Source organism: Diadema antillarum, unplaced genomic scaffold (genome assembly GCF_040938485.1).
Source record: "Diadema antillarum isolate AM-2024a unplaced genomic scaffold, OU_Dant_1.0 seq00000782_RagTag, whole genome shotgun sequence".
NCBI classification, from domain to species: Eukaryota; Metazoa; Echinodermata; class Echinoidea; order Diadematoida; family Diadematidae; genus Diadema; species Diadema antillarum.
In genome coordinates this window covers 897,811-923,242 of record NW_027271670.1, presented here as the reverse complement: position 1 = coordinate 923,242, position 25,432 = coordinate 897,811, and the positions used below count along the sequence as shown (strand labels likewise).

Below are 25,432 nucleotides of genomic sequence, written 5' to 3'. Positions count from 1 at the left end.
GAGTTGGCTCAGTCGGTAGCGCGTCTGCCTCACGATCACGTGGCCCGGGTTCGAACCCGAGTCTGGACCGAGTAATGTTGTGTGTAAACATACCGTCCCCTCTAGCAAGAGGCAAAACACTCAGTCCCTCAGATAGGACATAAAATGGAGGTCCTGTGTATGAGAGAGTAACAACTCATGCACGTATAAGATCCCGCTTCACTCATTCATCGCAAAGAGCAAGGTGTTGAACCTGGCGAAGTGGTCCCACCTCACATCTAACTGGACCCCATGGAAGACCAGCTCAATGTAGCTGAATATGGGCTATCCAGCCATCTTCTCAGATGGAAAATGAACAAACAAACAAATGTGAAGTGATGAAGAAATCCAAGCTAAGTGTTTCTATTTGATTGTTTTCTTCTGCCCATGACGCAGCTATTTAACATAGTATACACATTGACATCACACTTTTATTCACCTACATTGCAACTATCAGGCGCAATGAGATAATGTTTGATTGATTTAGTAATACACACACAAAAAGGGAAAGATAGAAAAGATTTAAATTTGAGACTCACCTCAAGTGACTCCAGCTTCAACAGCCAGATTCTTTCGGAGTTCAGGCGCTTCTCTTTCTCTTCCTGGAAGGAGAGGGAGAGATATCGGTGTGAAGAAAGGAAACAAAGGCAAGTTTTACAGATACCCAGCACAATACACATTTAGGAAAACAATACACCCAATGTGGTAAAACTCACACAGTCTTTGGTTTCCTCGCCTCTGGCTTCGAATAACATTGCAAATGGTTGCAATCTACATCTGGTGGCTGACAATTACAGCCACCCTTGCTAAACACATGTAACTCTAAACTTGATTGCACATATATATTACCATTAAGCATTTTGCATATGTTTTGAATATCAAAAGACAGATTGATGAAGATTTTTAAGGAAGCCAAAGGAAGACTTTGGAAGCAGTGTCGTCAACTGCCTCATCTACTTTGCATATTGTCGCTGGGGTGACAAAATCTTGTATCTCAAATTTTGGTAAAAAAACACTTTTGTTTTTGATGAAGATTTTTAAGGAAGCCAAAGGAAGACTTTGGAAGCAGTGTCGTCAACTGCCTCATCTACTTTGCATATTGTCGCTGGGGTGACAAAATCTTGTATCTCAAATTTTGGTAAAAAAACACTTTTGTTTTTTTATTAAACGTCAGATAATAAGTTAAGCCATGCCCTCTTCAAATCCTAGTTGTCTAACCCCAAAAATGAAGCCACCACAGCATGTCAAAGGAAAGGCAATCCCATTTGTTATAGTGCTCTGGCTGCCATGTTTTTTTCTCTCTCCTGAACATTTGACATATTTGAGATATAAAACACCACTTTTATGTGTGGTAATGATTGTCATCACGGCTTTACATGACACAAAATTTCATATCTTTCAAATCCAATATTTATAAAATCTAAATTACTTTGATTGATTTTATCATATTTCTTACAGTCAACTTGAACACTAGGTGGAGTTTCCCTTTAACCCTACTCTACTGTGAAATATGAATGATATTTTCGCGAATGGGAGGTGATGGCCTTATTCGCAGCATGACATTTTCACGAGTTGCCTCAAACATTCAATGCATAATAGTGAAGACAAGATCTTTAGCGTGCATTTTAATTATGCAAAACTCGGCTCTCGCATAATTCGCGAAATTAAAATGCACGCGAACATTCGTCGTTTTACAGGTTGACACATGTCACTGTTGTGGCTTGTAGGCACACGGGGTCACGCCCACCTGATACAGCTGCAGGTTTCTACCCTCTGCCTTCTTCCGCTCCTCCAGCTCCCGGGCCAGCTCACACATCTGGCTGCTCATCTCCTTCAGGTCAAAGGTGTCGTCGCGGGACGGCGCTCGCTGAAGGGCGCCCTCGCCCTGCACGGCGACGGCGGGCAAGCCGGACTGGGTGGACTTCTCCTCCACGACCGAGGCCACCGCCGGACCGGACGAAGCCTGCACGCCGAGAGAAGACTGGGCCGCAGGTGGGCTAAAGGCCTGGCTGCTCTTGGTGGTCAGTTCTGCCTTGGCCTGCACCGACTGAGTGGTCAGCTCGGTCACAGCCTGAGTGGCCTGTGTACTCTGCACCAGCTCGGCGGTCTGAGTGCTGGACACATTTGACTCAGTTGGATCTGTGGGAGGAAAGAGTAAAACAGTACAAACAAATGTCACACTGTTCTAGAAATTAACCACACCATGTAGAATATTTACAGTATTGAAACTGCAGAGCATTTAACAGTGTATAGATTCTGCCTGACATTATAAGATCATAATGAACAGACAAAGGACCGTATGCTCACTAGCCAGTTCTGGGTCAAACCAATATCTTTTTGAAATCTTTTTGTGAGTTAATGACTGACCCACTCGATCAAATCCTCTACTATAACAAGCACAACCTTGAGGTTTTCGTCTTCACTTTTTTTTCTGGAAACAATCTCATGTGCTACAAGGAATCTTTGTCCGCAGTTAACAGTGCCATTTACATGCTATCTACAAGCCAAGGACTTAGTTCTGCTTACACAGCAGACTCCCCTTTACATTGCGCACACTCACATACAAGACATAGCTCACATAGATGCTGCAAAACCAGAAACATCTCAGGCATGAAACTCTTGTGAATTGGAGACAACAGCCTTTCACTCGGCAGGAAATTTTGGTGAGTTACCATTGGCATTCAACGCTTTGTGCAGACAAAACCTTTCGCGCGCGTTTTACTTAGGTGAATCCTGGCTCCTCGCAGACTTTGCGAAAGTTTTGTGCAGGCAAAAAATGTCTGGTTTTACAGGAGTACATCAAACTCAAGCAAAGATATAAGATCTTTCCCTCTTCTGCACATGATAGGGTTACCACTGGGATCTTGCATTCTTTTCAACATGACAATGATTCATGCTAGCGCCGAATCAAAGCGGCATTCCTGCATCCAGCCAAGTCAGGTGAAAGGAGGAGCATGTTGTTCTTACTTTCAAGGATGGAGCCCATGTCCTTAATAGTATCCTTCCAGGCGGCCTGGGTGCTCATCTTCGGGACCCTCCTCCTCTCCATCTTGGCTTCCAGCTGCCGGCACTCCGTGTAGACCTTCTTGTACTCCTCCGCGGCCATCTGGAGACGGAGCTTCAGGTCTTCCACCTCCCTCTGCAGCTCGCCCTTCTCCTCCCGGTGGGCCGTTTCCAAGGTGACCTGAGACGGGAAGGGGGAAGGAAGGAGGATGAAGATGTAGAAAATAGGGAAAAGTATACTGAGTGGGGTACAGTGCTGCAGTGTAAAGTTGAATAAATGAACTGTGGTATGGCCACAGTTATCTTAAAGTGGAAAGTGTGAGCAGCTGTCCTTCCTCAGTAATGCTTCAGCACATCTGGATTCTGTGATATGAGCCCTCGCCAAATACTGGTTTACATAACCTACAAACTACTTAACTCTCTCCTTTTCTCTGCACCAGCACTATGCCATTCCACTCTAGCCTATGACACTCGGGCTAAGCAGGTAATAACAAAAAAAGACTAGCATATCACGAATATGGTCCACCATTCCCATATGTTGCATATTTCAGTTCTTCTAAAAATACAGGTATTACGATAGCTTAATCCAAAAAGGAAGCATTAGCTCTTCACCAACACTGTACCTAGCACATTTTCTCATACTCAAAACCTGAATCAAAACTCATGCTGTTTAACCATAATAAAAGTGCTAACTCTAATGTTTAATTGTACGACCAAAGCAAGTGAGTGACTCTGGAGAGGGATTCACTGAAATGAACTCACCAGCTTCTTCTGGAGTTCCCCGCGTCGACGGACCTCCTCCTTGCACTGGAACTGGGCCCGCCTCACCTTGTCCTTCAGGTCCTTGGTAGCAATGTGGTTAGCCTCCAGGGAACCCTTGGTGCCCTTGGATGCCATCTCCTTCTCCTTGAGGGGAAGAAGGGGAAGGAGTGTTAAAGGGGAAATCCAGTCCAAAAATAAGTCAGTCTGATAACAAAGAGTGAAATCTTACAAGTTCAATGGTAAAAATTTAATTGAATTCTGATAATAAGAAGTTATGAAATTTTGAAGTTTTGCTAATTTTTGCAAATAGTTCTTGTACAGTGGATATGAATATGCAAATGAGAGAGCTGACCATGTCATAACCGCACAACTTTCAACTGATTGTGTACAAAAAATGATGAAAATTCAATGTTTCTGTCAGTGAAGTTTGAAACATGAAGTTCTTCCTGGTTGAATAACTTCAGAATAGTGATTAGTTACATATATCAGGATTTGAGCCTTGGGCATAATTGCATTTGAATGAAAAACTGGAAATTAAAAAATGTTATGTACAAAATAAATGGCAAGTTGTGAGGGAATGACATGCTCACTTTGCCATTTGCATATTCATATTGACTGTTCAAGATCGGTTTCCCCAAAAATTAGCGAAACTTCAAAATGTCATAACTTCCTCCTTTTTCATCCCATTTTGATCAAAATTTTTTATTTGTTTTCTTTCACTTCATTAGACACCAATTTGTTCATGTTTTTGTTGTTTATTTGTATCACTTTTTGCCTGTTTTCTATTTTTTTCTTTTGTTTCATATCATGTTAATTAGTTTGTGTCATTTCAATTGTATTTGTTTTTATGCCTTTTACAAATCATCATATGTGACCGTGCATCACAAAACGCACAAAAAGTCGCACGCACTAATTTTGCGTGAGGACTGAAAATAAGTGAAATGGGTCAACCTAGCCGATCTTGACTTTTTCATATTTTCTGAAAGAGCAAGTCTTCTTTTACATTATGCTTAAATTTGGGGTCATAAAACGGGCGGGAAGGTGGGTGTTTTTTTTAGCAGTTTATCTCGAATATTTTTTTGTAGAATAGTGTGCTTAGGTCCGTTTTTTGGAGTTCCTTTTTCATTTCTGAAAAACCTTGTGCAAACTCTTCACTTTCAACTCTAATAACTTTTGAAAGGATAGTGCTAGTGCTTTGAAAGTTGGCATCAATTACTGACAGAATGTTTTAATTAGGCATGCTTAATTTCTGTTTAATCTGATAATCCCTTCATTGTTGTTACTTGGGTGGTTTGTCCCATTCATTGAACAGCCACCACGGTTTGGTAAAGATTAAGCGCTTGAATAGACACTGTACTTCAGAGCCTCTTTTCTCAGTTCACACTTTTCCTGACTTTGTGCTTCCTTTCCAATATTTAGATTGGTTAGGAGAGTCCATTTGATTTGAGGTATACATCATTTTAGTCTGCTTTTTCAGAATATGGTCTTAACTAAAAATTCATGTCTGGCGACTTTTTGTTTGTTTTGTGGTGCAGGGTCACATATTATTTAGGGGCAGGGAGGTGCATCGAGTGCATTTTGTCTCCCCGCAATGGATCCACTTCCTGAGACATTTTCACATTTCCCCCGTCTCATCCACTGATCTCTCGAGAACATACCCGAATATCTCTTAAGCCTATTCACGCTGAACAAACAAGTGAAGCCGCTACTCTATGGGGACCTGCACACATTTTCCAGCCGAGACTGTCTCCAAGATCATGTGATGTCGTGAGCACTACATGCAAGGGTAAGATGGCGGCATGGTAAGATGGCGGCATGGTGGCTTCAAAACGATTGGCCTATGAGATATCCAGATACTTCCTACAGAGATCAATGGTCTCTTCTCACCTGCGCCAGCTGCTGGATTCCGTCCTTGAGGGCGCTAATCTGCTCCTGCAGCAGGGCCTGCTTCTCCCGGGACTGGTGGGCCTGGAGCTGCATCTTGCGCCGCTCCTCGCCAAACTCCTTTATCTGCCTCTCCTTGGCCACCTTCAGGCTCTCTTTCTCCGTCTTGGCCGCCTGCACACAAACACACACAAACACACACACACACACACACACACACACACACACACACAAAGTGGGGGTAAAGGTCAAAGGTTAGAGGTACTGTTTACCATTGGGGGCAGTGATTTACAAAATGTTCGAGATATCACATTTGATGCATATGTGTATGTCAGTTGTATCATAAAACATTCTACGATATAAATATTTTGCAATAAAGTGTAAAATGTTACGAGATATCACTAGTTTTCTCAATACACCAAAACTGTAGATGGTTTATTCTAGAAACAATCTTATTATAACTATTGTTGACATTTTGTATCTTCAACAATACTTAACATTGATTAAACTGATTTTACATTTTTACATTGGCTGTTTCTAACTTTAACTCACACTTTGGAACTATTTTGAAGAACTAAGGCAGGGTTTTTGTTTCATCTGCAAATGGTAAATGATGCCCTTACAGGTGACTTCTCATCTTACAACAAAGACAAATCATCTTGCCAAACTCATTCACCCGCCTCTCACCTGCCTCTCCAGCACTTTTTTCAGGAAACATAGTATTTTTGGCAAAAAAAAAACAAAACACACAAAATACTGCAAAATAGCAACTGACCACATCTCTGTGTATGAATTACAAAATAAACAACCTTTTTTTTCCCCCATCTGGCATCTCCCTAATGAACTAAACATGGCAACACGAAAACAAACAAAAATACAGAAAAACAAGAAAAACACTCTGACAGCGCAGACCTCTGCCAAGCCAAAATACCGAAAATCCTTCATAAAATCCATAAACATATCCGGATAACTACCAAAATTTTATCATTTGTTCATTGTGTCATTCTCAACCTTTCCTGCAAGTTTCATCCAAATCCATGCACAATTTTTTGATTTATTTTGCACACAGACAAACAAACCAACAGTAATGAAAACTTAACCTCCTTCCTTGGCAGAAGTAACTAGAGAAGCACTCTGAGAGTGCAGACCTCCACCAAGTATGCAGCTCATTTCCTCCACTGATCTTGTTATGTTCTTCCATATAATAGAGATATAGTGATTTCCACCCATACGTACTTCCAGCATTGTGAGCAGAGTCGCCCGATTTCCCAATATAGAAGCCTTTGTTACGTCATAAACCCTCAGCTGCTCGGTGCGCCTCGCCCTAGCAGAAACTAGAGCACGCACTTTAGTGCACGCATGCAAACCTCAAGCACGCGCAGCCTGAACTCCCAAATTCATTGACCCTACCTGCCAAAATATAAAAATCCTTCATAAATTCCCCCAAAATTCTCAGATCACTACCAAAAGTTCATCGTTTGTTACTCGTGTCATTCTCAACCTTTCCTGCAAGTTTCATCCCAATCCGTTAACTACTTTTTGAGTTATTTTGCACACGGACAAACTAACGAACTAACTAACTAACAAACAAACCAACGGTAATGAAAACATAACCTCCTCCCTTGGCGGAGGTAATAATGCTCAAGAGTTGGCTACGAGGAGGCAACTTACCACCAGATCCCTGGACAGCTTCTCTCTCACCATCTTCTGTGACTCCAGCTCCTTGACAAGGTATGTACGGGTCTCTTCGGCAGAGGCTAGTCTCGACTCAAGGATCTCGTAGTTCTCCTAGAAGCACATGGGGATATGACATACCCATGAAGTTTCAGCGCAAATGGGCAAGATTTTGGATTTTAAAGCAAATCATTCATACCTGACGGCACAGACGTACAGTGCAATTTAAACTAGACTTACATGTGGAGTCAAGAAATAAATGGTTCTGAAACCTTTTAAGACGATTTCTCACCCTAGTCACATTGGTGGACTTAGGAGGAAATTTGGGTTATGTAATAATTTGGTTCTCTCCATGCTTGAATAGGTTTGCTTATCCTAGTCATCAAACACAATATATCCATTGTACACTACAATCTCACATACTCGTTAGCATGACTGAAAATAGTCCAGCAACATTGCACATTACCCTTAACTCTTATGACTGAATTTGAAATAAATCTTGTACTGCATCACTCTATTCAATGTTTATTTCCCCTTCACCCAACGAATCACACCATACTTTTAGTTTACTGCACATTCCTACCGGGTTCATTAATTTGCCATCTATTTATAACATTACTGGCTACTACACTGTCACTACAATCTCAGCAATGATACAAGATAGCAACAGGGATATTTCAAAGAAGTTTAGAATGCATTTTCTCCTGATGTGCAACTGATAAAAGGCTGCATATGCCGCTACCATTCAGCAAGTATCATGACAAAGGTAACACTGAACCAATTTCAGTTAGAAGCACAATGGGACAAAAGAGAACAATTCAAAGGTGGTTTTTTTTTTTTTTTTTGCTTTTTTTTTTTTGCTTTTTTTCCTCACCTTGTCAGAGGCCGCCCTCTGGAGTTCAAGCTGGATCTTCTGATACTGCTCCTTCATGCGCACTTCACTCTCCTTGACAGTCTGGGTGGTCTGGTGGCTGTCACACAGCCTCTGCTTCAGCTTGTCGATCTCTTCATACATCTCCAGCCGGCTCTTCTCAGATGCTTCCTCCTTGGTCTGTCAAGTTAGGAAAGCTACAACAGTTATGTAACATTCTTACACTATTTGCGTTCAGACGACGAGCCTTAACCTCGAGGTTAAGCTCGTAGTTAGGGACCGTGTAGACGCACTCGTAGTAATAGCTAACTCGAGGTTAGCTCGATGTTAAGAGCCACAAGGTATCTCAGGGTTAGTGCTCTAACCACGAGCCGCGGATGGTCCCCACTCGTAGTTAAGCACCGTGTGGACACAAAAGTCAACAAACTCAAAAGGGCAGGAGTTTAACCTCTGGGTTAAGCTTCGTTGTGTGGACGCACGTCTAACTTAGGGGGAAGAGCTTAACCTCGAGGTTAGGGCTTGTTGTCTGAATGTAACTCTTGTTTTAGTGAATTGAAGAACAGACCTCTGACAAGTTTTGGGGCTGTGTCTGCACTGAAAGAGTGCCAGATGATCAATGAAGTAATGTTGATCTTGATGACCAGGGTGGTCCACAAGGGGTTTCAGCACGTCACTGCAACATATACCCAAATTCTTGCGCAACATCCTCAAAAGCCAGTAACATGTTACGCAACATCCTCAAAAATTTGCAACAAGCTCAAAATAAAATGTATTCAAACATGTGAAAAACATAAGAAGCATCAAGCTACCTGGTACTTAGATATTTGTATGCAAAACATGAAAGAGAACATTGAGTGTAAGCAGCAAGAAGAGCATGAAGAATGATAAGCTGCGAAATATTGCATACTACATGCTCATGATGTGCGCTCCGAGCACATACAATTTCTGCAATATTCTCAGATTCTGAGCGTGCAACATGCTCAAATTTCAAGATGTGGACCATCCTGGATGATGATAATGGAAGATGATAAAAACTGCCGAAGAAAAAGGAAGAGGAGAAAGGGCAAGATAAGGAGACAAAAAATGGAAAAGGTAAAGGAAGAAGAGGAAAAGACGAAGAGACAGACGAAAAGAATAAAAGAGGAGGAAGGACATGGAGGAAAAATGAAGATACAGTAAAAGAGAACACTATCCCAGTGTGGAAATTTGCACTCATTTCACTTGAAGAAAATTTCTTTGCTTGTCATATGAATCACTATTGACGTTTTGATTCAGCAGAATTCAAACCGTGCGAAATTCATGATACCCGGCTGTGTATGAAAACTTACTCCTTCAAAAATTTCGCTTTCACAGCAATGAAGAAGAAAATATTATAAAATATAGAGGAACAATGGAGAGCAGGACTAGAAGAAAAGTAATCTCTTCTACAATGACAAATCTCCCAAACACGGATTCTACATAGCAGGATGACAACTATAATTGTGACTGAAGAAGGTGGTATCAGTGCTCACAAATTACTCTAAAACCAGAAACATTTGCAAATTGGAGCTGACAGCCTTTCTTTGTGGAACTAAAAGAGTGCCAGATGATCAATGTAGTAATGTTGATCTTGATGACCAGGGTGGTCCACAAGGGGGTTCAGCATGTCGCTCCAATATGCTCAAATTCCTGCGCAACATCCTCAATAGCCAGTAACATGCTATGCAACATCCTCAAAAATTTGCAACAAGCTCAAAATAAAACATATTCAAACATGTGAAAAACATAAGAAGCATCAAACTACCTGGTACTTGGATATTTGTATGCAAAACATCAGAGAGAACATTGTAAGCAGCACGGAGAGTATGAAGAGAGATAAGCTGCGAAATATTGTGTACTACGTGCTCATGATGTACATACAATTTCTGCAATATTCTTGCATGCATTCAATGCATTGTGTAGACAAACACTTTAGTGGGCATTTCACTTTTCCGAATCTTGGCTCCTCGCGAAATCTGCCGAAGTGTCATGCATGCAAAAGTTTCTGGTCTTACGGTATGTTAATCACCTTGATGTTGTCGCGTTCGGCCTGCAGTGCCGCCTGCTTCTTCTCTAGTTCATCCAGCTTGTTGCGCATGGCCAGCTCACGGGTGACCACTTCCATGAAGGCGCCCTCCGTCTGCTGCAGGGAGCGCTCGTAGTTGCCCGCCTCCTCGGACAGCTGGGAGACCTTCTGCTGCGCCTCACTCAGCTGTGTCGCCATGGAGCGCACCTCTTCCTCTAGGTTGTCAGTCTTGCTGGACCGCTCCTGTGTGGGATTTTAGAAAACGATTCTTCCACTTTTTGAGCAACAACTGACAAATTCTAATGGATATCATACCAAATTTAGCCTTGAGACTGTCGAGGGCAAGAATGATTTGTGAGTAAAGAAATTATAATACTATTCATTCTAAATTGAGATATTTCACACATGTACAGTAAATGCATGTCTCTTAGCTCTACAGAAACTAGAACGAAGAGTACTCAGTGCTTCTGATATACGGTCTCTACCACAGAGCTAAAATTGGGGGCACATTAATTCCAGAAATACAGTCAACCTTGGCTAAATTGAATCTATTGGGACTGAAAAATAGCTTCGACTTAGAGAAAATTCAACTTATGAGGGATTAAAATCAATAGAATATACAGAGAAGAGGACTTGAAAAGACCTTTGACTAAGGCGATTATTCGACTTATGCGAGGTTGACTTATGCGAGGTTGACTAAAGCAAGGTTGACTGTAATGGATGAAACTGGTTTGTTAAAGAGGAGCACATTCTAGAGGGTCCAATTCAGTTTCAATTTAATGACAATACAGTGGAACACAAAGATGCCAAGTATGTTGTCTTTTTATTTTATTTCAGTTTTTTTGTTTTTACATCCTCACCTCATATTGCTTAGTAACTCTCTCCAGCTGTTCCCTCGCCTCCTTCAGCTCCGTTTCCATGGCAGCCACCTTGTTCGTGAGGCTAGAGCGCTCCTGTTCAATCTGGCGCTTCTCCTCTTGCACACGCTGGAGTTCCTCTGGGAAAAATTTGGTCTTTAGGCAAAGGGATTGAAAAGACATTAATGGACCCCATTAGTCTAGCTTTGTTACACTTCATAATTGAAAAGCACTGTCAGGCTCATATTTGCCAATAATATCAAAGTGCAAAAAATAGGTCTGTATTCCTGGAAGTGGACAATAAATTCAAACAGTTTAGTTCTGTAATAGTCTTATGTGGCAGAATAACTCGGACAAGTTACTTGGTTGGAAGATTCAAAGGCTCCAATTTCAAACACTTTCGACACTCAACACCAAGCACCACATATTCTTTCCACCTCATGTTCTAAATAATCTTGAGGAGGAGAATCGTAGATTGACAGGGGAAGAATGTTGCTGAGCATGACATTACCAGAGACATTGTTGAATGATGTATACAGTGCGTGGGAGCCTGCACACAGGAAAAATTTCATTAGCGTAATTCCACACTGTGTTTAAGTTAGCTACTATACAAGAGTGTAATCTGACCAACAAAATATCAAAAATTTCTTCAAAATCGTACCTCGTTTACTAACAAACTCATGCAATTTAAAGTTGCACATGTTTTCATAACAAAGTTATATTTGTTGCAACTATATAGATGCAAATTGGAGGTGATGGCATCATTTTGCATGTCTCCTGCTGACTTGTACATACATCTTCACGACATTTCCCATGAAACAGAATAAGTTGTATCCACTCCAAATTACTGTAGTCTTGTAATATTACACTTGGATACATATTTGTCATACCCTTGTAATAATTAACAATGACTTTTAGGGAAAGTTGTCCAAATACACTTTATTAACCAAAAACAATATTTTGATATGTTTTTTAATACAGACTAAAGGAAAAGTTGTGAGGTGCCGATATAATCACCTCTTCCACTATGCATGACTGTTGATGTGTCCTTGCAACCAATATTGGTAAAAACAAGAACAAAGCCAGGTGAAGCTTTTAATATTCCATAACCGTCATCAATTCACGTTTGAGGAGGAAAACTGCTCCCTTTCTCTTTGGTCGGAATTTAGTCTATTCCTTACAGTTGCCTCGAACATGGCACCAGAGTTAACTGCAATTTAAGGCTCCCCTTCCCTTACCTTGTTGTGTATCATGAGGATGTCCATGGACTCGTCGATGATTTGCACAAAGTCGTCGGCGGACTGCCCCAGGAACTGAAACGGGGTGCTGGCACCGCGCATCTTGCCCGTGGAGTCGATGTAGCACAGCTGGTAGTATTCTCCATCCTCATCCTTAGGAAGGTAGTAAGCTGGAAGACAGGGGGAAACAAATAGTATTGACACCAATCATTCAGGATAAAAGAGGATGATAAAGATTACTTACGAGATACAAATACACAACATACTTTGGCATCTCCTATTCTGTTGAGGACAGATTGATTTTGCTACAACACGCATTTCCCATGGACACTTGCCCGAGTATACTCGGGACTCATCCTCGACAGGTTAATGTTCTTATCCCTTTCCCCATCTCAGGAAACTATCTAAAAGTTGAAGTGAAAGGGAAATATCATCCCAAATAAGTCATGATAAAAAGGCAATGATGATTACAAAACAAACACACAGACAAACAATATATTTCAAGCAGCTCAATCAAAACTTTCCTTTGCAGATCACACACTAGCATGCTAACTGGTAGACATACATGTATGCTGTAAATAGCACTCCGTATCTCACAGTACATCAAATATCTTAACTTCCATTAAGTCTTTGTTTGTATATCTTGGGAAATCAACAAGATCACTCTTGAAAATGTAACCTTTCCTTTTCCTTTGCACTTCCTGCTTTACAGATGATAATGTGAATGATTTTTTTTATTTTTTATCTGTGTTACTTACTATACATGAATCACGTCTACAAAGGGAGAGCTTTAAATGGACAATTTTTTTAGATCACAATGTTGCTAATAAACTGAGTGGAATTACAATTATACCTGCTACACAAACAACAAATTTTCAGAAGGTATTTTATTGTTTTGCAATGTACTCATCAGGTTTCCACAGGTCCAACATTTGCATGTACATAGTTTGTCTATGGTACATCGCATACAATGCATAGATTTTAATCCAACACTTCACGTATCGTCACAGATGAAATCCTACATGTCTCTTTACCTATTCATCTCACCATAACATTTTCCTAATACTATGGAGAAATGTTTGCAAGGTCTTTTTAATATGAAATATGTTTGAAGTTACAACTTTCTGACTTGAGCTACAGTTGTATACCAGAACAAGTGCACACTGGCCCAAAGAAACCAGGGAAACGTTCTACACGCTTTCATAAGTACCGGTAGTTTTCTTTTGCAAAACTGCATTTATAATTTAGTTCAGAAAGGTTGTTTTCCTGTATTACGGTACACTGTATGCAATTTGTCAATGACTAGATATTTTTCTACCACACGTGTTTATTTGTTGGCAAGAACTGAGAGATAAACACATTCAGTTAAAATTCAAATGAAGTTACAATATGTGCACACAGTATATAGCTACAAATACATACATCCCTTCTCTCTTTTTTTTTTCCTTCTTTTTTTTTTTTTTTTTTTGCACTTTTGTACAATGTTTCTCTCATCCAAGCTAGAATAATTTTGCAATACAGCTGTCCACTTCCTGGCAAAAGGGGAAAAAAATCCATGTGCGTGGCACAATGAGTCACTGGATTATGTAGTGTTGCAATCCTAGAATTAAGCACTCAATCTCAGTATTCAGCAAACACTGGAACATGATACAGTTACATGTATCCATCAGTATAAGTCAAGGTATTTTCTACTCTGAAATGCTTTACCACACAACAGCTCTCTCTTTCTTTCAGGATTTGTTCAATGCCGCTTGCCATCTGCAAAACTGTACATAGTCTACAGTGTACATTTTGGTGTGTAAGGGGAGGTGGGTCATGTCTGTTGTTGTTATCGGCTACTTTGTTTGATGAAAGGCAGTATGCTTTAATAGAAACTTCCATGTTGTCATCGGTGGTGAGGTAACCTAAACACTGAATTGCATGCATGACATGAAATGCCAAGGGCACAAAATTTGCTTTAAAAAAAATGCATGCATTACCACTAAATCACATCCAATATACCTGCAGTATCAGTCACTCAAGGAGGGTGTCATATTTGCAAGCACCTCCAGATCTAGAGTACAGTGTACTCCTGTTATAACAAAGTCCTCAAGACCAGTGGTTTCTTTCATTAATGAATTTCATTATAACCAAGGATGAAGAATTCAAAACCATACATGTTCATTATAATGGGAGTGCACTGTATTATCAAATCTGCTTTGCTTGAACTCACAGGTTACATTACCCTTACCATATCTCACAAAGTATACATTCTACAGTGCGATCATAGAAACAGAAGACACATCCCATCTAAGGTACATTGTACTGTTCATGAGTGGCAAGGCTACAGCATACAGTGTACACTCAAGAACACTTTCAAAACCATGCCATTACGTAAATCAATCATGTGTGATAGGGAAACATGGTTACTAAGCATGCAATGTTTCACAGAGTCCAAAATATGTGGGAGTAAGAGTACACAACTAATTTGTCTAGACTACTGCATAAACTACATGTAATTATACAGGATGTAACCATTGTGTACGATGATGACTAAATTGCTGTTTCCTAGGTAAACCCACATGTACAATGTAGGTATTGCATTTAAAACAACTGGGATTACCCCCCCCCCACACACACACACATGCATGACATCACATGCTTAGTCATGTTCTACTGTAGGACGGTCTGAGAGGGCATGGTCAGTTTGAAATCCCCTCTCTCAGCAAATCAGATAAGAACATTCTTCATATCATTTTGAATTCTTGGCACAAGAGGTATCGTGACCTACATTGTAGTTGGCAGTGACCACAAACACCAATTCCTGAGGTATCTGATTCAAGTGAAAGTCCCTTTACCACAGCAATGGTGCTGGATGAGGCCAGTTCGGTCAAGTCAAGACAAGTGGAGTTCCGCCTTAACTCAATGTAACACCTGTCACTGCACATAGACATCACATGTACAAGCATTACCACTGGATACTCTACCCCCCCCCCCCCCATCCCCCATCTAAAATATCTAAAGAGCTTTTCACACTACATGTAACTGCTGTGTTTATACATGTACATGTACAAAAAATTTGTATCAACAATATATTTCACAGGCAAGTGTCTACGTGATGTGCTACAGGGTACTATCTACAACTACGTGTAAATTTACATTATTTGTATCATATTCATCTCTTTGTTACTCAAAGCCATGAAGATGGGGGAGGCCCCCTGGAAAATTTGGCCATATAAATAACTTATTGGCATGTTCATTTCTTAACACTCCAACAGTTAAGTTCCACTGATCAGTCTACAATTAGTCAATACTGAAATACATGTAAATGCACAATTACCAGAACACAGACATGATAAACAGACAGGCATATGTACACACACACACACACACACACACACACAAACGCAAAAAAAAAACATTAAACAATGACATGAATACATAGAATGTCTGACACACAAATGCATCCACTGGGTGAAATGATTTGTTTTCATTACTGATGTTTAAAGTCACTGATCTAGCCACTCAGTGGTTATGGGGATTGGATTAGATTTTGTGCCGTCAGGATAAACCATCTCCACTGAGCCTAACTGCATAGTCACATGCAATAACAAGGCATGATATTGCATGACCACAGCAGTTGTGAGTACTTTGACATCCGCAATATTGACAGCATACCGGTCGTGAAAATTTATGGGCTGGCTACCAGAATCTGCAGACTACACATTGTATGTGTATTGTGTACAATGTATGTATGTGTGTGCATAGTAGTATACAGGATATAGATTTTTGGTACACTTTGGCATAAGGTACAGCTGTACATGGGTTCAAGAGTGGACAAATCACATTTATACTATTCAGCATGCTATATCAAGTTTTCTAGAAGCCTTTTTTTCCCATTAAAAACGATAAATGTATAAATTTTCATAACTTTCATAAAGAATGAGGATGAAATTCTAATTACAACGTACAAGCAGGCAGATATGAAACAGGAAGCGTGAGAATTTTGCATCGGTTCTCATACAGTAGATTGGTAGAGTACAGGTGATTTTTTATGACGGCTATCATTAAAGTCTTTATTGGTATGATCTCAAAAGCAGAATGCACACACTTTTACTTCAGTCACACTTTTGTGTACATTGCTCATGAAGGAAAATAATAACATTGCTAAGTGATATATCAAAGAACATGAGGGGCCGCCATGTTGTTGCTGTTTGGCATTTTAACATGAAGTGAATTAGTCTTGTGTGTGAACCCTTGTGTGTATCTCACTGTAGGTCCATGTTCAATACAAAGCCTAATTGACTATCAATTTGGATGTAAACACATTCAACCCACGTATCCATTCTGGTTGAATACATTTCAATGTGGGACAATACGCATCATATCTGGTACAATGTACCAGTGAATATTAAAAAGAAAAAAAAGAGCCCGAAACATACACACACCATACACAATCACAAAGGGGAGTGCTGAGCGGACTTTATACAATATACCTTGATCCGACTGGAATTCCCCACGCTTTTCTTATCCCTATCTCCATCTCTTCCTCAGTCTCCTATCCAGACCTTTCTTCTACAGTAGTTCCTCAAAAACTCACATTCTATGCAAAATTCACACATTGTATGTACATTGTACATGTACATTGCAGCATTTGGAATACTAGTAGTGATCAGACACAGTCACAAGTTATTTGACTCTTTGAGAAGATGAATATAAGCGGACAAAAACTTCACTGTTTGGAAGACCCTAGCAGCCATAATCATTCTGCCTTCGAGTTTGGAGAAAATGGTTTAAAATCAGAGTCTAGGTCTGCAATTGTATGTGTACTATAACATAATGAAGACGATCAATAGCAAATGCATGATAGCACGAAAAATATATCTTGTCTTCAAATTTGCTAATGACCTTTCTTGGGGGATTTTATGGCCAGAAATTACATTTTGGCTATACTTGGGGACATTTCACCTTGACCCCTGTAATCCCTAGATATTTCATTATATCATTTATATAATTCAATTCTGCCCTACTTTCAGAACCCTATTACCAGTAGGCTTTCAAAACTGAAGTTCTGGGTCAACAAGCTAAAGTAATGGCTGTAAAATGACAGTTGAGACGGAAGCATTAAGCAGTGACTTTTAACTACCACATTCATTCAAATATTCCTACCCAATCCATCAAATTACATTTATGAGCAGTCAGTTAAAGTAATGGTTGTGCATAACTTTTCTTGTTTGTAACAGCACAACAATATCTGTCCTTGATCTTTGTTCTTTGACTACTACCATTTCACACAAATGCAGCGTAATTGTCTATTCCCTTCTTCCCCACTTATCTTCAAAATTATACTACCACTTAACATTCCCAGTAAAAGTTACAGCTTAAAAATTCAACTTTTAAACAAATCTCAGTGACATTTTGACTTCGGCATTCTACCCCAAATCTACTAATAAGCACATCTGCAACTTATGTACAATAGAATTTGTGCCTCAAATAGCTCAGGATGTGTGGAGCAGATTTGGGCTAAGATACCTACCTTTGAACGTGATTTCCTGGTAATAATCCTGGCCCTCGGTCCAATCGGCTGGGCATGGGGCCCACTCAAAGGCCCGATACTGGCGGGTGGAGGTCCAGCCGACCTTGAAGACTCCAATCCAGTCCCGTGACTGGGGCTTGATGGCCGGGGTCAGAGAGTAGTTGCATATGACATCATTTCCTGCAAAAATGCAACAGGCTTGTGATAATAAATTTACACCCCTTTTGGGCAAGACATCCTTCATGTGATGCCAATGTATCTCTAAACTTGACAGGCATGCAGATAAACATAGCTCATTCAAGTGAAAAGAGAATTTTGAAACACAAACACAAATCACAAATTTTTCAATGAAAACTGGTAGACGCGATATTCATGTGTACTTGAATCTCTTAATCTCATTCAACGATCGCAATCAGCATTAACACTGACAGTTACAAGACTACTTAAATTTGATTAGTTTCTGTCTTTTGTTTATTCTGTGTCTCTCGTGTTGAAGATGACTGATGCCGTGTTATGATTTGGGGGTTCAGTGTTGGTTTTGGGTTCAGTTTTACTCATTTGATTATTACTCATACCTACATGGTTTGATGCATCTCTGCACATTGCATAATCACATCATTACACAAAAGTATGATGTAAGTTCTGTCAAATAATGTCTCCAATCCCACTACACAGTGGCTGAAAATCTGGTGACACAACATTTACTCCTGTGACAATTGCGCCAGTCTTATTTTCTCCAAGGACTAATAGGGCTAGGGTCAGGGTTACGGTTAAGATAGGGTTTTAGGTTTAGTTTGGTGCAAGGATTACGATTAGGTTTAGGGTTACATTCGTGTGTAGAATTTACATGTATGTTTGGTTTTTAGCATGTAGATATTTCACGGGAGCAACTGTCGCAGGAGAAACTGTCAGGGAACTGAAATCTAATTGCAACACAATTATGATACAACACAAGCTGGATAGTAGGAGAATTGGGCCTACCTGGTACGTAGCACTCCTGGACTCCATGAAATATGACCTGAGCAAACTCTGAGACGTTGGTGCTCACATCTTCAAAGTTGTCCAGGTGGGTGAGAGGCCCCGCATGGTCATCGCCTCGGAGCTCCCCTGTGCTGTTGTCTGCTAGCTCACTTGCAGCCATGGCCTAATTGTCTGAAGGAGGAAGATCGCAGATTTATGAAAGTTGGTCATGTACTCAACCACCAACTACATCGTACCAAACACAAACATTCTCAGAGTATGATAATATAGTGTAAGTGTGACAGAGCGAATACTAATATCACACACCATACTCTCACTATCACTCCCATCCCCCTTCTCTCTCCTCTTCCTCTTTTTCATATCCTTTCTCTATTTTTCCATTTCTTCATTTTCTTCTTCTCTATTTTTTTCCTTCTCAACAGGATCAGTCCATAGCCTTCATCTCTCCAGAAATTGAATGTACCAAAGTGGATGCATTGTGGAACAATTTGTTAAAAGTACCCTAGGTAAATGTGTACGTACACTGTACATTGCCATACAAAGTTGTATGAATATTACCAATGTCATGACCATCTATATTCTCTACAACATGAAAAGAATGTACTCCTTCTGGTGCCTCTCTGTGCACAGGTCGATATGGTAAGGATGATTTCCACTGGAGACTACTTTGTGAAGAACACTTACGCTGTATACGAAAACTACCCTGAAATAGAAAGTAGTTACTTCTTCTGTATATTCTTCCTGTTCAGCCACACTAACCAACTTACAGACTGTTTTCAATGTCACTTTCACAGGGGGTGGGCATGCAAACAGTATGTGCAGCGCCTCATACTGTATATGGAATTACATGTAAGTTGGCTTTATTTATTTATTATGAGAGTCTGACAATTTGGGCCTATATCACCTAAGGGGGTGTTCATCTGTCGAGTCTGGCTCTGATGCAGTCTGAAGTTCCTCCACAGACACAGTGAGCATGAGCTGCACAATTGCCTAGAAACTGGTCCAGTATAATAGTGATACCATCAAGATTGAGGACAATGAGTAAAAAAAACCTACACCAAGGGTCGACCTCCCGTGCCCAAAGTCGACCGCACACAAAAGCATGGGTTTTACATGTAGCCGGCAATCCAATTTAAGACAGCATTATGGTTGAACTATGAGCAGCTTGCTTAAAAAGTTCTTAATACCGGAGAGATTTGAACACATAAAATTAACATCTTATATTCCCATCAATTTACATGTACACACCTGTGGGTTTTGTTTTTTGTTTTTCAATCTTTTATATATGTGGATGAAAGTATCTAAAATTGGGCCAAACCCTCAGTGATTTTCTTTATTATTGCATTGTATGCTATTCAGTAAAAATGGCCTATTTTTGGATACAAAAAGTCTGACATGTACAGTGTACATTTGTCATACATATACATTTGTATGCTGGACACTGAGGTTACAATTCTTTTTCTTTGGGGGGGGGGGGGTGGATGGTACACGTAGTGTTCACAGTATCATGCACGACAGCTTATTTTTTATTAGCAATTTTAACTTTGCACTAACTGCATTATGAAATTTGCACCTAAAATGAATTCGAGGTGAACACAAAACGTATGGGAAAACATCAGTAAGTCTACAGTGTATGTGCATATGTCTGTATATTAAATGTGTACATTCATGTGTGCTCTAGGAATGTCTGTATTTCTCAACCAGCCTCTTTAAACTTACCGCAATACTGTAAAAGTGGATATTTTCGTGCTCAGCCGGGTAAGAAGAGTTTTGCGTGTTTTTAATTCTGCGGAATAAAAACATCAACTACTGGAACAAATGGCAAGCAAAAATATTCGCGTGCTTTTATTTTCTCGCTAGGTTCTGGTTGCGCGAAATGCACAAAAATTTGACCACCGCGAAAATTTCCACTTTAGCTCCCAATTAGTGTATTAAATGCCAATATTTTAGCATGATTTATTTTCACACTAAGTGGCTCAGGGTTCATAAATTTGTGCTGCATAATCATTTACTTGTGCTTTTTATCAAATTCACAGAAAGGCAGAATCTGAATTGACATTTCCCCACATGAAAATTGATGTGCTGCCCCATTCGATCCACTCCAATGTACAGGATGCACAGAAACTACAGCATGCACACATGAATGTACATTGTACTACTAATAATATGTAATAGTCCTAGGACACTTGCATACACACACACACACATTCACTCATGACTCTAATACCATAACCCCAGGGTGCTGTTACAACCAGTAACAGGTACATGTTAGGGTCACTGGTGCGGTTATCATACCAAGGGAGGCATCACTGATGGAGTGCACAGTTCAACCCATTTAAAATGTGTTGAGAAAACTGCAACATCTTCACCAGTTCTGGAATTCCTACCAGCCAAAAGTAACTTGAAATATGCAAAAATGAATGTACCTACTGCAAATATTTCCATGTTTACAGTAAAATCAGTCTCTCTACTTGACTTGAAAGACACCATAGTGGTAGATATCTACCCTTATATTAATGCCGAACTTCAATTGTGTAGCGCAAAGGTGTATTATTAACTGTAAGCTCACAAAGAGCGAGTTGCTTTGTTGACGAAAAACATCAATGCTTTTCCATGCCAAATAAGTGATTTATAGTAGGAGCCTACCGCCTGTCCATACCAAAATTCAACAGCGTGCTAAAACAAGAATGCAGGCTTGGTAGGCCTACGACAAAATACTCTCAAGTTTACAATTTGTAGAGTATCTTGTTGTAGGCCTACCATTCAAGCCTGCATTCTTTTTTACAAAGAGGACTGTACATGTGCAGTGAACAGAAGAAGAAAGGTTTCTAATGTCAATTACCACTTAGTCACCACTTGTGTGTATTTCCTATGCACTCCCGGGTTGGCAAACTAACGATAGGCACTGTACTCTGTAGTTCGCCGCCCATAGCGCGCCACGTATTATTAGCGCATGTAGACTACGCGTTTGAAAAACTTTGTTAATCTGCCACCTGAAATCCATTCGAAATCACAACATTCTCGCATTAAAAATGGTTTTGTCACCTGTTAAGTGTTACATATACGGTCTCCAATCGCCAATCTGATCTCCGATCGCGGCGTGCATTAATGTATGCGATGTGAATGTCTGGCGACTTCAGGTAGTGGCGACTTTATAATGGTAATTGCCGTTACATTTATGTAATAATGTAATTTAGAATATATAAATATAAACAAATTATGTTGTCGAGCTGGCAGTCGCAGTCAACCACTCAAATTATGACCCGGTGTGGTACTTATGCCATTGACATTGTTATGGTCGAATTTTGGACAGTTTTAATAAGATAAGGTAAAGTTTACAACTACAATTACAAATAAGTCGCTAAGAGTGTAAACTGTTAACTGTGATGTAACTATACACAGCCCAGTCGCTGTAAAAACGCGATTTTTACAGAGACTGGGCTGTGTATAAACAAGGCTGGCTGGTTTAGTAATACCAAAAAGGTAAAAAAGTAACTGTGATGATGTGTACACAACTGCACAGTAGTATTTAGTACGTATGAAACATTCCTGTTCACACGGTTCAGCACTACATCTACAGCAGTCTCACGCTCCTCACTGCACTGTCATGTCGCTCGTCTCTGTCTACGCTTCGTCAACAACTCTCCACAAAGATGAAATAAATTGGTCAAAGAAGCTTTTACTCACATGCAAACTTATTCAAAGACATCTGATTCTTGCAGCTGTCAGATATTTCAAGAATTATGCGCAATATCAAGCGTAACTTCAGTTATTTAACACAAGCAAAACAGTGAAATGCTCTTTCGTTCCAGGTGATAAGTACAGTAAATGATTTGGCTATCGAAGAAAATAACAAATGACGACAATGTATGACCTACAACATAGTCGATAGTAGGAAATTATATCAATTCTAAGATCTGATTATGATTAAAACACTTCATTTATGGTCTCAAGGGTATAATATAAATATTTATAATTATTTTGATTTATTTTAGATTAAAAAAATATCATTTTAGTACATCATTTCTCCAAAATCTTCTAAAAATATATATTAACAACTAAAAATAGACTACATTTATCGCTCGGTAATGGGGAATTTTCGGGCATGAGGACATAGTCTAGCTTCTGGACTGTTTTCTGTTGCAGTCGTGCGTGACAACCGGATCGGATAGACAGGACCAGTGTACAGATATTGTGTCGTGGCCAGGAAGTCGCGTAACGTTTACAACAAAAATGAAAAAAGTTTAGAAATTAGACTAACTGAGGTTCTGTGCAGTGCATAACACTCTTCGGTGGCCAACTCAACATACATCGAATTCGGAACATTAATCCAATGTGTTTTTAGTAAGCCTTAGCTAAATCTCCGTCATATAATGATTGAATATAATATAACGACTAAAGTCATCTGGAAATATTAAAACATTCTATGTTGGAATGTTTGAAACATGTAAAATTGCATCGCGCACTGCGTACCCTATGGGCCTATCGTTAACAAGATCTTAGTCATCTACTGTATTTCAGATCATACAAAGCAATAATGACGTTAGCACCAGCGCGCCTTACACGTTGCAGAGTTTTGTCGCGAGTAAACAGATCATTTTGCTATTATGTGACGTCATTAGACTTCCTAAATTTGAGAATGGGCCCATGGTGTAACCAATCAAAAGCGTGATGTTCGGGAGAAAAGATACAGATTTACAGTAGTTTGTTTTCAGTGAAGATATTGCATAATAACAGATGCTGAAATTCCGGACCAGCCTAAAAATAGTCTGAAAAGATAGAATAGCATACATTGGACAAGCACAATAGTCAAAATTCGATCAAAAGTCGCATGAAATTACAGAAGTAATGAAAATTTGAATCGCCGCATATTTTAAGGGGAAAAAATCTTGAAAAGTCAATACATGAATACGTAATGAGTTGATGTCGGATTATTATGCGCCTCACACACTCAAGATTTCCGGTTGTATTGTTCGAAAGCATTTTACCTCGCAGTTTTATCTGACTGATCATTATTTTGAAGCCAGTTATTTAGCCAAAAATGGCATCATGTTTCAAGTTATATATCAGAAAAATTAAAATTTCATCATTGTTATTGTCCACAATCAAAGAAAAATGGATAACGTGATGACATCTTCGGCTAATGACTTTGCATATTCAAACTGTTACGGAACTGTTTTGCAAAAATTAGGGCCAGTCAAAATTTCACAATTTTCCTGAATCCTGTATCTGGTTTTGAGAAAATTTTCACTGCAGTGCTTATAAAATGTAACTCTTTCTTTTTAGACTACATTGACTGGCTCGGGATTCATTTTCATGTATGCAGCATAGTGTTTGTAACGGAATTCCTGAGAAGAACTTGACTTTGGGAAATCGGAGGGATCACATCTTTAGAGATTATTATTTTCTTTTGAATGTCTGTTCAGTGACCTGACATATACTACGGACGCCGCCTACACTGCGGGAGAGTTCTTTATCACGAATATTGTGATGTCGAATGGGTGCGAATAATTAGGTGGACGATCATTCACATATGAATGACGAACTGGCAGAAAAATAAATATTCCCTTCGTTATTGTTCGAAGCAGCTTATTTATACGTATATAATGACCGACGGATGATGTTTTCAAACTTATGTTTCCCTAAGGGAATAGCTAAAAAAAAAAAAAAAAAGTTAAATTGATATGTTCCTATAATACCCCATGATATCCACGATCTCGATGGGATTCATAATTATCTTAATTGCATGCCATACCGTCTGGTTCTTGTTTTGTTTTGTTTCCGGCAACTATACGGACAAGCTTGCCTGATGGTTGTGATCAGGAAAAAAATAGCCTGTATAAATGCTTGCACTACTATAGTATTATTTGAATATGTTAGTAAACACGGCCATTTATTTATCCATTTATCCGTCTATTTGTATCTTTTTTTTTATCATCCATCTCTGTATAATTCAGAAGTACGCTCTTTTAAAAGACGTCAATTTCATCGTGTACGTGAGCCGGGCTTTGATGACTGTGATCTCAAGAAACGTCATGGTCACGTGACTGAGAGGAGTTGCCTGCCTCTAACCTATTATTGATGACGCCAGATGATTTGTCGAAAATTGAAACGGTCTCATCATTGAACAGATTTCACTTCTCTCAGCTTTTTTAAGGAGAATAATAACTTCTTTTAATTGACACATGAATAAAATAAATATCAATAATTAAATCAATCAATAGATCACAAACACCGCAATCTTATACGCACATTACGTATATTAAACTTAATACAAATGTATATTATCTGTGGCTATAAAAGGACCATTATTGGTTCAGGGATTGAGTGAATTCCTTTCTTCGACACTCATTGACTACTATGATTTTGAATTTAAGCAGCTCTTTCTTCTCGCAAAAGGTGCCTGTGCGCGTATACAAGAGTATTATTTTTCTCGTATAAATGAACTTGGTATCAGGCCTCTTCTGCATTTATTTCTTTCTCCGCCTTCTTCTCTCCCTCTTCTTCTCCATTCAAATATTATGTCCCTTTTTATCTCCATGATATGCAATGCACCCCTCCGTTACCTTCTACCCTTTCCCTATT

The 25,432-nt window shown here is 39.6% G+C and overlaps 1 protein-coding gene across 1 annotated transcript in view; it reads right to left on the bottom strand.

Annotated features, from left to right (window-relative positions):
• LOC139739074 (uncharacterized) overlaps positions 1-22,681 on the bottom strand; it is a 28,647-nt gene extending 5,966 nt beyond the window's left edge. Inside the window, exons 1-13 of the mRNA XM_071649686.1 lie at positions 22,535-22,681; positions 18,848-19,018; positions 17,867-18,046; positions 12,352-12,521; positions 11,117-11,269; positions 10,260-10,499; positions 8,216-8,392; positions 7,339-7,455; positions 5,671-5,841; positions 3,784-3,927; positions 2,986-3,202; positions 1,766-2,157; positions 558-620 (exon numbers count right to left, since the gene is read on the bottom strand). Coding sequence (XP_071505787.1) covers positions 558-620; positions 1,766-2,157; positions 2,986-3,202; positions 3,784-3,927; positions 5,671-5,841; positions 7,339-7,455; positions 8,216-8,392; positions 10,260-10,499; positions 11,117-11,269; positions 12,352-12,521; positions 17,867-18,046; positions 18,848-19,007 — 2,184 coding nt within the window. The 5' untranslated portion in view covers positions 19,008-19,018; positions 22,535-22,681. The remainder of the gene's footprint in view (positions 1-557; positions 621-1,765; positions 2,158-2,985; positions 3,203-3,783; positions 3,928-5,670; positions 5,842-7,338; positions 7,456-8,215; positions 8,393-10,259; positions 10,500-11,116; positions 11,270-12,351; positions 12,522-17,866; positions 18,047-18,847; positions 19,019-22,534) is intronic.
• Positions 22,682-25,432: the final 2,751 nt, after the last annotated feature.